This window comes from Megascapheus bottae, chromosome 32 (assembly GCF_031878675.1).
Source record: "Megascapheus bottae isolate mThoBot1 chromosome 32, mThoBot2.hap1, whole genome shotgun sequence".
Classification (NCBI taxonomy): domain Eukaryota; kingdom Metazoa; phylum Chordata; class Mammalia; order Rodentia; family Geomyidae; genus Megascapheus; species Megascapheus bottae.
In genome coordinates, this window is record NC_143540.1 from 9,581,262 (window position 1) to 9,595,230 (window position 13,969).

The window sequence follows — 13,969 nt, forward strand, 5'->3', positions numbered from 1 at the left end:
AGGACCTGAGCACTGTCCTTGGGCTTTCTCAAAGCTGGAGCTCTACCACTGGAGCCACAGACTCCTGGCTGACAAATGTATGGGTTTTTTTTTTAACCCTCTTGTTTCCATGTTCTGGAATTCATTTTGATAATCATTATTTTATGGGATCAGAGGCAAGGAGGCATTGCACTTTGAGACCCGGGTTCGATTCCTTGGTACCACATACATAGAAAATGCCGGAAGTGGTGCTGAGGCTCAAGTGGTAGAGCTCTAACCTTGAGAAAGTTCAAGGACAGTGCTCAGGCCCTGAGTTCAAGGCCAGGACTGGCAAAAAAAAAAAATAGTAGCCGGGCCGGGAGTCTGGCCTAGTGGTTAAAGTGCTTGCCTAGCATGCATGAAGACCCGGGTTCAATTCCTCCATACCACACACATAGAAAAAGCCCCAAGTGGTACTGTGGCTCAAGTGGCAGAGCTCTAGCCTTGAGAAAGCCCAAAGACAGTGCTCAGGCCCGGAGTTCAAGCCCCAGCACTAGCAAAACAACAACAACGACAACAACCACAACAAAATCTCAAGCCACCCAGAATCCAGTTCATAAACCAACTGAGATTTCTTGCTGTTCTCCAGTGGATCGGGTGTACATGGAGCTGGCATGTTCGGGGCTATCTTTCTGGAAGACAGAACAGTGTTTGCAGAGGTGTTTGGCGATGTGTTTTTGGAAGAACACTAAGATATAACTTCGGAATTTCTCCCCCACGAAGGCATAGATGATGGGATTAACACAACAGTGAGTCATACCTAGTGTCTCTGTCACCTGTATGGCTCTGTCCAATCGGTTGGAGCTCTCACAGTTATTCAGGCCAAAGACATCTGGAAAAGTATGTAAGAGGAGGACGATATTATAAGGAGCCCAGAAAAGGAAATAGAAAATCATGATAGCAAAAATGAGCCTCACGGCTCTATGTCTTTTCTTCTCATTCCGACATCGAAGCAGGGTCCGAAGGATACTGGCATAGCAGACGACCATCACGAAGAGAGGTAAGAGGAGACCCATAACAAGCCTCGTGAGAGTCTGGAAATTCTTCCACAGGCGATAGTGGGTGGCTGGGAAATGAAGACTGCACGTATGTCGAGCCAGTTCTTTTTGGGATCGGGAGAAGACGGTACTTGGGAGGGATAGCAATATGCTTACAAGCCAAGTGGTCAGACTGGTGACCACTCCCGCAGACACTGTCCTGGCTCTGAGGGCAAACACAGCATGGACGATGGCCAGGTAACGATCGAAGGTGAGAAGGATGATGAAGAAGATGCCGGAGAAGAAGCTGAGAGAGTAGAGGCCTGTCAGCAGCTGACACATGGCATTGCCAAAGACCCATTGAGAAGTCACGTACTGAGCCCAGAAGGGGAGGGTGAGGAGGAAGAGGAGATCAGAGATGGCTAAGTTGAGCAGGTAAATGTCCGTCATACTCCTCAGCTTTTTGCAGTGAATCAAGGTCAGGATCACAAGTACATTCCCCACAAATCCACACACGAACACCAGGGAGTACAGAGGAGGCAGAAGCTGGGATCCGATCTGCCTCACGTCCACTTTGTGGCAGGGCTCTGAGGAGAGGTAATCTGTGTAATCATACATGTCGGTTGTGTTTGATAACTGATCATCCATCTTGCCAGATCCTGGGAATAAAGAAGTCCTATGTCATCAACCTGAACAACAACAACAACAAACTACTTTAAAAGTTATTAGATCTGGGGCTCAGAGTTTGGCCTAGTGGTAGAATGCTTTGCCTAGCATGCACCAAGACCTGGGTTCGATTCCTCGGTAGTACATACATAGAAAAAAGCTGGAAAGTGCTCAAGGGATCGAGTTCGAGCCTTGAGAAAAATCCAAGGACAGTGCTTAGGCCCTGAGTTTAAGCCCAGGACTGGCAGAGAAAGAAAGAAAGAAAGAAAGAAAGAAAGAAAGAAAGAAAGAAAGAAAGAAAGAAAGAAAGAAAGAACCAAGGAACAGGAATAGGTACCTGAGTTCTCCTAGAACTTCAGAGAAGCCAACCCCACTAATGGTTAAAGTAACCACATCCTGAAGTGTGCAGTTCCATTTTCTAAGTTGGCATGATTAAGAGCTCGCTGAGAAGCAGAGTGGCATGGGGTGTGGGGTGGCTTGTTGTCTGTCATCCTAGCTACTTCAGAAAGCTGAGATGTGAGGATCACGGTTCAAAGCTCAGCAGGACAGGAGATTCTGACTTCCAATCCACCACTTTAGAAAAAGAAAAAAAAAAGAGCCAGAAAGTGTGGCTCAAGCGGTAGAGCACCGGTCTTGAGGAAGAAAAGCAAAGCAGCAAAAGCTCAAGGTCAGGATTAGCGACAACAAAATGACAAACAACAAAGTCCTTCCAGGGGCCAAGAGTCTAGTGACAGAGTCCTTGCCTAGCATGCACGAAGCCCTGGGTTCGATTCCTGGGTACCACATACTCAGAAAAAGCTGGAAGTGGTGCTGTGGCTCAAGTGGCAGAGCTCTAGACTTGAGAAAGCTTAAGGACAGCGCTCAGGCCCTGAGTTCAAATCTCAGGCCTGGCAAAAATAAAAAAAATAAAAATAAAATAAATCCTTGTAGGTCTTCAAACTCCTATTCGCTTATATTGGTCAGCTGAAAGAAACACCCAGAGCAGGGAAGGGAAAAAAATCTTACCTTCACATTCTGAAAGAATTATATATACTAATTGCAGAAATGATCGCAGGTTTATAATTTGCTATCAAATCTGGACAATTTTGAAGCTTCTCTTTTTTTTGGGGGGGTGTGGGGACAAGAAAAAGAGAAGCAGGGTTTCTTTTCCTCAGCTTTCTGGGGTGTTCAGATCAGAGACACCCCTAGTAGAAATAACTCTCTAGCGTCAACTCTCCTATGAATCTAGAAAATCATCTGTGTTGAGATTTCAGCCAAGATGTATCAATCTTTCTAGGAAGTGAGGTGTTTTTTTTTTTTTTTTCCTTTTTGAGAGGTGAAAGTTGTTCACTTGTCATCCTGACTACTCGGGAGGCTGAGATCTGAGGACCGTGGTTCAAAGTCAGCCAGGGCAGGAAAGTTCATGAGACTCAGATCTCCAATGAACCAGCAAAAAGCTACAAGTGGAGCTGTGGCTCAAATGGTAGAGTGCCAGCCTTGAGCAAAAGAAGCTTAGGGACAGCACCCAGGTCTTGCCCCAAGGACAGACAGACAGACAGACAGACAGACACACACACACACACACACACACACACACACACACACACACGTTCTGTTCTGTTTCCCAAGCTTTCATTTTACAATCTTTAATGAAAGTCATTCTAAAGTCTGGCCTTGCCAGGGGCTAATGGCTACTCAGGAGGCTGAGATCTGAGGTTCGCGGTTCGAGGCCAGCCCAGGCGGGAGAGTCTGTGGGACTCTGATCTCTCCAATGAACTACACAAAAACTGGAAGTGGAGCTGTAGCTGAAAGTGGTCAAACACCAGCGCTGAGTACAATGAGGCTTAGATACAGCGCCCAGACCCAACAACCAACAAAAAACAAAACCACAACCAACAAAAAATAAAGTCTGATCATCTTACCTTAAAAACTAGAATAAAAAATACCTACCTATCTATCTTTTTCTGTCCTTCTAAATGTTTCCCCGGGGAAGTTTCCTGCTCAGTCTTTTACTCATCACAGAAGTAACAAGGCAGCTGAGTGGTGAACTTACCAGAGTTTCCTGTTCGAGGGACGGATGTCTCAGCTCTTCTGACCAGCTGCAGAGTGCAAATCAAACTTATAGACAGGATAGAGTAGGAAGAAGAGTGTTTTTGAAAGGGGGTGGAGTTTTAAAGGCCCTGGAAAGGGGCCTTTAAAATAGTTCTTCTTTTAAAGTTACATTGGGGCTGGGAGTTTGGCCTAGTGGTAGCATGCTTGCCTAGCATGCATGAAGACCCAGGTTCGAATCCTCGGTACCACATACATAGAAAAATCTGGAAGTGGTGCTGTGGCTCAGGTGGTAGAGCTCTAACCTTGAGAAAACCCAAGGTCAGGGCCCACGCCCTGAGTTCAAGCCCCAGGACTGGCAAAATAAACTCAAGCCAACCACCACTTCCATAACTCTCATTCTTACAGTAATATTTAATTATAATTATTGAATAAGGTTAATAAATAGCAATCTTCATCATCATCATCATCATCAACTGTGGACTGGAGCTCGACTCAGGGCCTTGTTCTCTTCTTCAGCAAATAGATTCAAGTCTGGTGCTCTACCATTTGAGCCACAGCTCCGCTTAGAGCTTTTTGGTGGCTCATTGGAGATAAGACTCTGTCTCGCAAACGTTCCTTCCTGGCCTGGCTTACCAATTGTGATCCTTATCATCTCAGCCTTCTAAGCAGCTAGGATGACAGACATAAACGCAAGACAGCTTGGCTCCGAACAGTCTCGATGGCTGGATGGCATGAGCACTTTTCCTGAGTTTGTTGGGTAGATTGTATAGTTCCAGGCCATTATCCACCAGGACCCCGGATGGTTGAATGCAAGCCCTTGGTTGATTTCTATTCTATTTAGCCATCACACAGACATTCTTACTTCCCCAAAAGCTCTACAAAGGGAACTTGGCATGTCAGCCAGCTTCCTGCTGGGTGATAGGAGTCATAAAGCCTACAGGACTTTCTTTTGCCAAACATTTGAGGCTTAGGTACTCAGTTTTCTTCGTGGCAAAGATTCAAACCTGGGGTTCTCTGAGAATACCACCATGCCCACGTTTTGCCAAACCACCCACCCAAGAGACATTAAACTCAGCCAGCGATGCTATTATTATTATTATTATTATTAATATCATTATTTTGCTGGTGGTGGGGTTTGAACTCAGGGCCTGGACACTGTCCCTGAGCCTCTTGGTACTCAAAGCTAGCACTGCTTAAGCCACGGCACTTTTGATTTTTGAGGGGTTCAGTAGAGATAAGAGTCTCACCAGGGGGCCTGGAACATAGCCTAGTGGTAGAGTGTTTGCCTAGCATGCACGAAGCCCTGGGTTCAATTCTGTGGTTCAAGTGGCAGACTGCTAATCTTGAGCAAAACGTGCCCAAGGACAGTGCTCAGGCCCTGAGTTCAAGTCCCAGGACTGGCAAAAAAAAAAAAAAACAAAGTCTCACAGGGACTTTTCTGCCCGGGCTGGTTTGGAACCGTGATCCTCAGATCTCAGCCCCCTAAGTAGATAGGATGACAGACGTGAGCCACCAGTATCCCGTGTTAGACTTTATTTTATAAACACAACCAAAATAATGGGATTTCCCCGCCCCCATCCCTTGAAAGATAATTTTTGGCACTGGTGCCTCACTACCCAAGAGACTGAGATCTGAAGACCCTGGTTCGAAGCCAGCCTGATCAGTAAGTGGGTGGGTCTCTTTATCCTTGAGTGAAAAAGCTCTAAGAGAAGCCAGGCTTGGTGGTTCACGCCTGTCGTTCTAGTTACTCGGGCGGCTGAGATCTGAGGATCGTGGTTCAAAGCCAGCCTGGACACTAAAGACCCTCTAGAAAATCCAAAGTGGGGCTGTGGCTCAAGGGGTAGGGCGCCAGCCTTGAGCTGAAGAGCTCAGGGACAAAGCCCATGACCGCCACATACACACACTCACACACACAAAAATGCTCTAAGGGACTGCGAGTTCAAATCCCCTCAACACTGGCAACTGAGAGCATGCTGATTTGTAAGGTGAATTATTCACTGGGCTGAGATTGAGTATATTTAGGTGTCTTTTCCATGTATGCCATTGCAATGACTATCTCAGGGTGTTTGGGGTTTTTGTGTGTGTGTTTCTTGAGGGGGGGGAAGGTGGTACTTGTCCTGGGATTTGAACTCAGAGCCTGAGCGCTGTCTCTTTTTTTGCTCAAGACTAGCATTCTACCACTAGAGCCACAGAACCACAGAATCCAGCTTCTGGATGAGCTTCATTGATTATAAAAGTCTCACAGGGCTGGAATGTGGCTTCATGGTAGAGTGCTTGCCTAGCATGCATGAAGCCCTGGGTTCGATTCCTTAGACACAGAAAAGGCCAGAAATGGTACTGTGGCTCCAGTGGTAGAGCTCTAGCCTTGAAGAAAGCCCAAGGACAGTGCTCAGGCCTTGAGTTCAAGCCCCAGGACTGGCAAAAGAAAAAACAAAAACAACAAGTCACAGATTTTCCTGCCCAAGCTGACTTTGAACCACCATCTTCCCATGTCAGCCTCCGGAGTAAATTAGGATGACAGACGTGACCACAGAGGCTCAGCTAGATCTAAAGTTTTCTTTTGGGGGGTGGAGGGGGTGGACTTGTCCCTGTGCTGTGTGACTGTCGTCAGGCTAGCTGGGGACGTGAGCACACACCCTCACCCCCAGAGGGCAATGTGTGCGGTAAAGTAGGCTGAGTCACTCAGACAAGAACTGGTGAGGTTGACAAGTGACAAGGGGGTGGGGGGCCTCCCCTTTCTGAGTTTCCATTTCCTCATCTGACAAGTGATGCTTTCAATTTGGGGACATCCCTGCCTCTTTACCTCTGCCTGATTAAATGTGGTCTGAAAAGTATACCCTAGGGCCAGGACTGTGGCTTAGTGGTAGAGTGCTTGCCTAGCATGCATGAAGCCCTGGGTTCGATTCTTCGGTACCACATACACAGAAAAAGGCAGATGTGGTGCTGTGGTTCAAGTGGTAGAGCCCTAGCTTTGAGAAAGTTCAAAGACAGGGCCCAGGCCCTGAGTTCAAGACCCAGAATTGGCCCCAAAAAATACATACTCTGTCAGGAAACGTGGTTTGCAGGCTGTCTGTCTGTGTTTTGCATTTCTGGTCCAGGGGTAATAGTGCAAGGCAATTTTTGGTGTTTAAAAAAAAAAAAAGAAAGAAAAGGAACTGAAAATTCTTCAGTCATTAAGCCAGAGCGTTTGCTCTGGACACAGTAAGGCCACACAACGAGTCATTTATCAGGCCATCTGGGTTGATTTACTTGGTTGTGGTCTTGAACTCAGGGACTCTCATTCTCACTTGACTTTTCACTCAAGGCTCAGGCTTGACTACTTGAGCCATCTCTCTACTTCTAACTTTTTTTTTGCTGGTTCACTGGAGATGAATCACGCCGATTTCTCTGACCCAGCTGGCTTTGAACTCTGATCCTCAGATCTCAGCCTCCGGAGTAGCTAAGATTGCTTTCTTTCTTTCTTTCTTTCTTTCTTTCTTTCTTTCTTTCTTTCTTCTGTCTTTCCTTCCTTCCTTTGTAAAAATAATAATAATAATAATAATAATAATAATAATAATAATAATAATAATTGCAGGGGCTGGGAGCATGGCCTGTGGTAGAGGGCTCACCTAGCATGTATGAAGTCCTGGGTTCCATTCCTCAGTATCATATACACAGAAAAAGCCAAAAGTAGTGCTGTGGCTCAAGTGGTAGAAGCTCAGGGACAGTGCCCAGACCCTGAGTTCAAGCCCCAGGATTAGTAAAATAATAATATTTTTTTATTATAATGTGGTACCTAGGAATTGAATCCAGAGCACTCTGCCACTAAGCCACATGCCCAGCCCCTGGCCTTTTCTCTCTCTTCCCCCCTTCTTCCCTCCTTCCCTCCCTCCCTCCTTCCATCTTTCTTCCTTTCTCTCTTTCTTTTCCATATATTCCATTCAGAGCAGTGTAAAGACCAGGGACTAAGGCAATCCACAAGAGTGTGATGCCCCTTGGGGGGGGGACACCCCCACTGTCACCTTCAGAGGCCACAGCTCTCTCTTGACTCTGGAGCATAACAGGATATCACCACTAAGACTTCTGGTTGACCCAGCACTTGTGATCTATTGACCTAAGTTCCTGAGCAAAGAGGTGTGAAGTCTTCTGCTTTTCTAAGAAAACCACTGGCACCTGGAGTCAGGCTTCTCCCCCTGGGGGGACTGACTGACAGGTGACAGAACCAATTGTGAGCTCCACCCACCTCCTTGGCTCCTCCCATTCTCCTAATCATCCAGGGGGGGAGGGTAGGAGGACTTGTCAGGGGGGCAGTCCTCTCCTCTTCTCCCCAAGACTAGCACAGGCCCAGAAAAGTAGGAAGCTCAAGTCAAGGGCTGGAGGCCTAGGGGAGCAGAAAAGGCACACCCCTATTCCTCTTGGAACCCAGAACCCAGCCCTCCAAAAAGCCCCATCTATTAAACTAATGGAAGAAGATAAATAAAATCATTCCATTACTGGGAATGGGTTATGTTAGGATATATATACAATATATGTATATATATGTGAATATATATATATATATACATATATATTGGGGGGCGGGGGAAGCCCTGGATCTTGAGCTCAGGGCCTGAGCACTATCCTTGGGTTTTCTCCAGGCTGGAGCTCTACCACTTGAGCCATAGCACCACTTCTGGCTTTTTCTGTATATGTGGTACGGAGGAATCGAACCCGGGTCTTTATGCATGCTAAGCCAGCACTCTACCACTAGGCCACACTCCCAGCCTCTCCCTTAGTTTTGGGGGTTGTTTTGTTTTTTGGCTTGAGTCACAGTTCCACTTGTGGCTTTTGGGTGGTTCCTTGGAGATAAGAGTCTCACAGATTTTTCTGCCCAAGATCCTCAGAGCTCAGCCTCTGAGGATTATAGACAAGGGCCACCAGCTGACAGCACAAGGCTTAAAAATAAAATAAAATATAAATACATAAAATATATATAAAATAAAAAATGCACACACACACACACACACACACACACAAACTCTTATTTCCCTATAGAAAGACAATGAGAAAATGGTTACTTTTTATTTTTTTATTTAGTGTGTGTGTGTGTGTGTGTGTGTGTGTGTGTGTGCGCGCCAGTCCTGGGGCTTGAACTCAGGGCTTGAGCAATGTCCCTGAGCTTTGTTTTTGTTTTTTTTGCTGGTTGATTGAGGACAAGAGTCTCACAGCCTTTCTTGCTCCAGGGCTGACCTCCAACTTTGGTCCTCAGCTCTCAGCCTCCCCGAGTGGCTAAGGTTGACAGGCGTGACTCACCCACACTCCAGATTCCCTCTTTTCTTTTTCTTTTACAACCCCGCCGAGACTTCCTGTTCTCCCGTGGAAGGAGTGCAGGCTGAGCTGGCTCTATCTGCTGCTTCCCTATAAAACACCGGACACTGTTTGCAGAGGTGTTTGGCGATGTGTCTCCGGAAAAACATGGCCAGATACCGTCGGAATTTCTCCCCGACGAAGGCATAGATGATGGGATTAACACAACAATGTACCATTCCCAGAGTCTCTGTTATCTGCATGGCCTGGGCCAGGTAACTAGTTTTCTTACAATCACTCAGGCCAAAGAATTCCTGAAAAGTAGTCAGGAACAAAACGATATTATAAGGAGCCCAGAAGAAAAAGTAGATAATCATGATGAGAAAAATGAGCCTCACAGCCCTGTGTCTTTTCTTCTCCTTGCGACATCGAAACAGGGTACGAAGGATACTGGCATAACAGACGACCATCACGAAGAGAGGTAAAACCAGGCTCAGGACATTTCTCAGAATGGTATGAAAATGCTTCCACGGGATGGAGAAATGGGGACCACAGCTATAACTGGAATCTTCCTGTTCCAATCTGGTAAAACTGATCACTGGAAGAGAAGCCAACAAAGCCAAGAACCACGTCATGGCACTTGTCACCACGCCAAAGGTGACGGTCCTGGCTTTTAAAGCAAACACAGCATGGACGATGGCCAGGTAACGATCGAAGGTGAGAAGGATGATGAAGAAGATGCCACCGAAATAACCACAATAGAACACACCGGTGAGGAGCTGACACACCACGTTTCCAAAAATCCATTGGTTCGAGGTGGCGTACTGAGCCCAGAAGGGGAGGGTGAGGAGGAAGAGGAGATCAGAGATGGCTAAGTTGAGCAGGTAAATGTCCGTCATACTCCTCAGCTTTTTGCAGTGGATCAAGGTCAGGATCACAAGTAGATTCCCCACGAATCCACACACGAACACCAGAGAGTACAGAGGAGGCAGAAGCTGGGATCCGATCTGTCTCACGTCCACTTTGTGGCAGGGCTCGCTGTAATCATAATCGTAAGCGGTAGTGACAGCGTCAAAGGTCTCGGTGATATTTCTTGCCAAAGGAAGGGTGGCAGAAGACATGATGAAGACTGACCGGAGTCTTCTCTGCTTCCTGGCCCCCTTGGCCTTCTGGTGACAAGAGAACAAAAGAAAAATGGCGACTTCAGCATGTAAATAGCACCATTCCCTTAAACAGCATTCCCCAGGTTTGAACCTGGCCTTTAATCGATCATTCTATTTTTCCTCCAAGGATCATTATTCAACCCTGCATAGCTAACAATGCATCTGTAGCCAGACACTGGTGGCTTATGTCTGTCATCCTAGCTACTCAGGAGGCTGAGATCTGAGGATCAAGGTTCAAAGCCAGCCTGAGGCAGGAAAGTCCACGAGACTCTTATCTCCAGTGAACCACTGGAGAAACCACAAGTGGATCTGTGGCTCAAGTGGTAGCTCATTGGTCGGAAGAGCTGAGGGACAACGCCCAGGCCCTGAGTTCAAGCCCCACGACCATCACCCCCCCAAAAAAAAGCACCTCTACTTCCTTTGCAGATTGTATTTGGGTCTGCTGTGACGCATCACAAGATACTTGGGGGAGGGGTTTCTAGAAGGTTCTTCCTGTATTAGAGACACACAGGAAAAGTCTTGCCTTTCCTCTCCTACCTTTGCAAATTATCTTTCTTTTTGTATATATATATTTTTTTATTTTTACTGTATCGGTAGCTGCAGGGTTTGAACTCAGGGCCTGAGTATTGTCTGTGAACGTTTTGTGTGCAAGACAAACACTCTCCCACTTTAAGCCACTTCTGGTTTTTTTGGTGGAAAACTGAGGAGTCTCACAGACGTCTTCACCCAGGTTGGCTTTGAACCAAGATCCTCAGATCTCAACAGCCTGAGTAGCTAGAATATCAGATGGGAGCCACCAGCGCTCAGCTACAGATTATTTTGTGTAGGGTCAGTGCTTGACCATGAGTAAAAGAGCCAGAAAAATAAGGACAGAAATCCTAGAAAGTCACAAGACAACTTTTGAACTTCTCAGCTTCTGGTTTCTTATTATTTGAAGGGGAGAGAAAAAAAAAAAAGCTGTTGTGATCACCTCCTCAAAAACACTCTTTTGGGCCAGGAGTGTGGCCTAGTGGTAGAGTGCTTGCCCAGCATGCATGAAGACCCAGGTTCGATTCCCCAGTACCACATGCATAGAAAAAGCCAGAAGTGGTGCTGTGGCTCTAGTGGTAGAGCTCTAGCCTTGAGAAAACCCAAGGACAGTGCTCAGGCCCTGAGTTCAAGCACTCTACCACTAAGCCCCATTCCCAGCCCTAGAATTCCACGCTTGCTTGTGAATATTAAGAATAAAGCAGGGAGCTTTATTCTTGCTCTGCTTTGTGCAATAAGTTCCCTGAATTATCACCACTGACTGTATTGCTGATGGCAAAATTTGGCCTTCCTCCGAATCCCTTCCTCTTCTAAAACTCAGAAGCCAACCTACAGACTGCCCAAAGGACCCGAGTTCAAATCCTGCCTGCAAACCTTGGAGACCCATCTCTTTTTTCAAGGATCTGGTTTTGCTTTTGTTTTTGAGTATGCAATATCAATTACCAATGGTGCTGGTGGCTCCGTAGCTGTCATTCAGGAAGCTGACATCAGAGGATCACAGTTCAAAGCCAGCTCAGGGTACAAAAGTCTGTGAGCCTCTTACCTCCAATCAACCAGCAGAAAACCCGAGGTAGAGCTGTGGCTCAAAGTAATAGAATGGCTAGCCTTGAGCTGAAGAGCTCAGGGACAGTGCCCAGGCCTGGAGTTCAAGTCCCAGGACTGACTGGTACTAAAGAAATAGGTTATTAGTGACTGGAAACAACAATAATAGTTCCATTTTCTTTGCTATGCCTTTCAACTGTCAGTTTCCTGCCTCTCTTGCTCCTTACTTTCTTTCTTGGGGGTTGAGAGCAGAATTTCTCTTACCTTTGCTCCTAACTTATCCCTCTCAACCTACTTTATCCAAAGTTGAAGTCACGCCTGGAAAGCTGGAGAAAAGAAGAAGGAGCTCAGAGACACCGGTAGACCTGTTTACTGTGTTTTTGTCTAATTCCCTCCTCTACTCTGTCTTTACTAAATGTCTCACATCTTTAACCCTATCTAACTAGCACAGCCATCTTCTCTCCATTGCCCACCCCTTCCCCAAACCTCCATTCTCTCAAGCTTCCGTGAGTCTTCTCTATACTTGTCCCTTGATCTAAAATAGCTGATGGGCTCCTATTCATCCTCCAAAACCTTCTGCTCAAATACCCTCTTCTGTGGGGATCCTAATCTGCCTCCTTTTTGCCTCAGTTCTTTGGGTCTCATCTCTTCTTTTGCATCTGAACCAGCAACTGGCCACATTGCTTGTTCTGAGGTCAAGTTCTGGTTCTATCGCCAGATCTTGGTGTATACATCTGGCAAAAAAAAAAAAAAAAAAGAAAAAGGTAGTAACTAATAGCTAGACATTACCAGTGGCTACACATCTGTCACCCTAGCTACTCGGGAGGCTGAGAACTAAGGAACACGATTCCAAAGTCAACCTAGGCAGAAAAAGTCTGGAAGCCAAGCTGGGATCCAAGCATTAAAGCACTAACTTTGAGCATAAAAGCTCAAGAAACAGTGCCTAGGCCCTGAGTTCAAGCCCTAGGACCCAACACACACACACACACACACACACACACACGTATTTTAAAGCAATCTCTGCATTTCCAGCAGGGTGATACTTGAAGCTTGTGATTCAGAAAGTGACACAAAACAAAAATTAAAAAAAAAAAAAAAAAGGACCTAAAGCCACTCACCAATGTCTGGCCTTCTGCAGGTAGTACAGGATATCAGACTGGTCCATCAACTGAAAACTGTGATTCAGAGGTAGAAACTTAGGGGTGCAGAAATAGGAAATCGAGCTTCCTGCAAAAAGAAGAGGCGGAGAGAGAAGGGCAAATAATCTTCAAGTTTTGAAAGAAGAAGAAAGACCCAAAAAAAAAAAAAAAGCCCAACAAACCAAAAAGCTACAGTTCTTCTTTTTTCTTTTTTGTTCTGCCATGTCCCACTATGTTTAGGTTGGATACCCGAGAGATAATTTTGAAATCTGGATTGTGCAAGACTCAGAGTGAATCAGGCAGCCCCTAACCCTCTGCTCCTGTATTTATTATTTTTTGGGGGTGGGGAGGAGGATTTGGGGGCAGTTTTGGGGGGGAAGGGGGAGTGGTTAACTGGAGGTAAAAGCCTCATGGACTTTCCTGCCCACACTGGCTTTGAACCGTGATCCTCAAATCTCAGCCTTCTAAGTAGCTAGAGTGACAGATACGAGAGCCCAGTATCGGTGCCTGCTGCTAATTCTGGTTTTGTTTTTGGGTTTTTTTTTTGCTTTTTTAGTTTTTTTGGATCACACCAGTGTGTGTCCTTGGTTTACCTGGGGAGAAATTCAAATGGGTTTTCTGCAACTTGACCTTTTCTTTCCAAGAATCATTTGCTGTATCAACCTTTCTCGTTCTGACCATGGCTTCCTGTGTGCTCCCTCCGTATGCCTTTCAACTCACTATGAAAGTAGCAGGAGGGGCTGAGACAGTGACCTAGGAGAATGCTTGCCTAGCATGCACAAAGCCCTGGATTTCATTCGTCGGTTTCACATACACAGAAAAAGCCAAAAGTGGTGCTATGGCTCAAGTGGTAGAGCGCTAGCCTTGAGAAAACCCAAGGACAGTGCTCAGATCTTGACTTCAAGTCTCAGGACTGGCACACACACACACACACACACACACACACACACACACACAAAAGTAGCAGGAATTACCCGATGGCTCTCGCCAGTCATCCTAGCTACTCAGGAAGCTGAGATCTGAAGATCACAGTTCAAAGTCAACCCAGACCGAGAAGTCCTTAAGCAATCTTATTTCCAACAAACCAGCAAAAAGCCAGCAAAAGAATTGTAACTCGAGTGACAGAGCACCAGATTTGAGC

General features: G+C 46.2%; 2 protein-coding genes across 2 annotated transcripts; both read right to left on the reverse strand.

The window, feature by feature from the left end:
- Window positions 1-242: 242 nt before the first annotated feature.
- LOC150043276 (C-C chemokine receptor type 5-like) lies at window positions 243-3,753 on the reverse strand. Its single transcript, XM_090323592.1, has 2 exons — window positions 3,694-3,753; window positions 243-1,654 (listed from the first exon to the last, which is right to left on the reverse strand). Exon 2 carries the CDS (start codon window positions 1,641-1,643, stop codon window positions 573-575), a length of 1,071 nt encoding a protein of 356 aa, XP_090179718.1. The 5' UTR covers window positions 1,644-1,654; window positions 3,694-3,753; the 3' UTR covers window positions 243-572.
- A 5,081-nt stretch (window positions 3,754-8,834) lies between these two features.
- On the reverse strand, window positions 8,835-12,888 carry Ccr2 (C-C motif chemokine receptor 2). Its single transcript, XM_090323620.1, has 2 exons — window positions 12,808-12,888; window positions 8,835-10,126 (listed from the first exon to the last, which is right to left on the reverse strand). Exon 2 carries the CDS (start codon window positions 10,076-10,078, stop codon window positions 8,996-8,998), a length of 1,083 nt encoding a protein of 360 aa, XP_090179746.1. The 5' UTR covers window positions 10,079-10,126; window positions 12,808-12,888; the 3' UTR covers window positions 8,835-8,995.
- Between the last annotated feature and the right edge of the window lie 1,081 nt (window positions 12,889-13,969).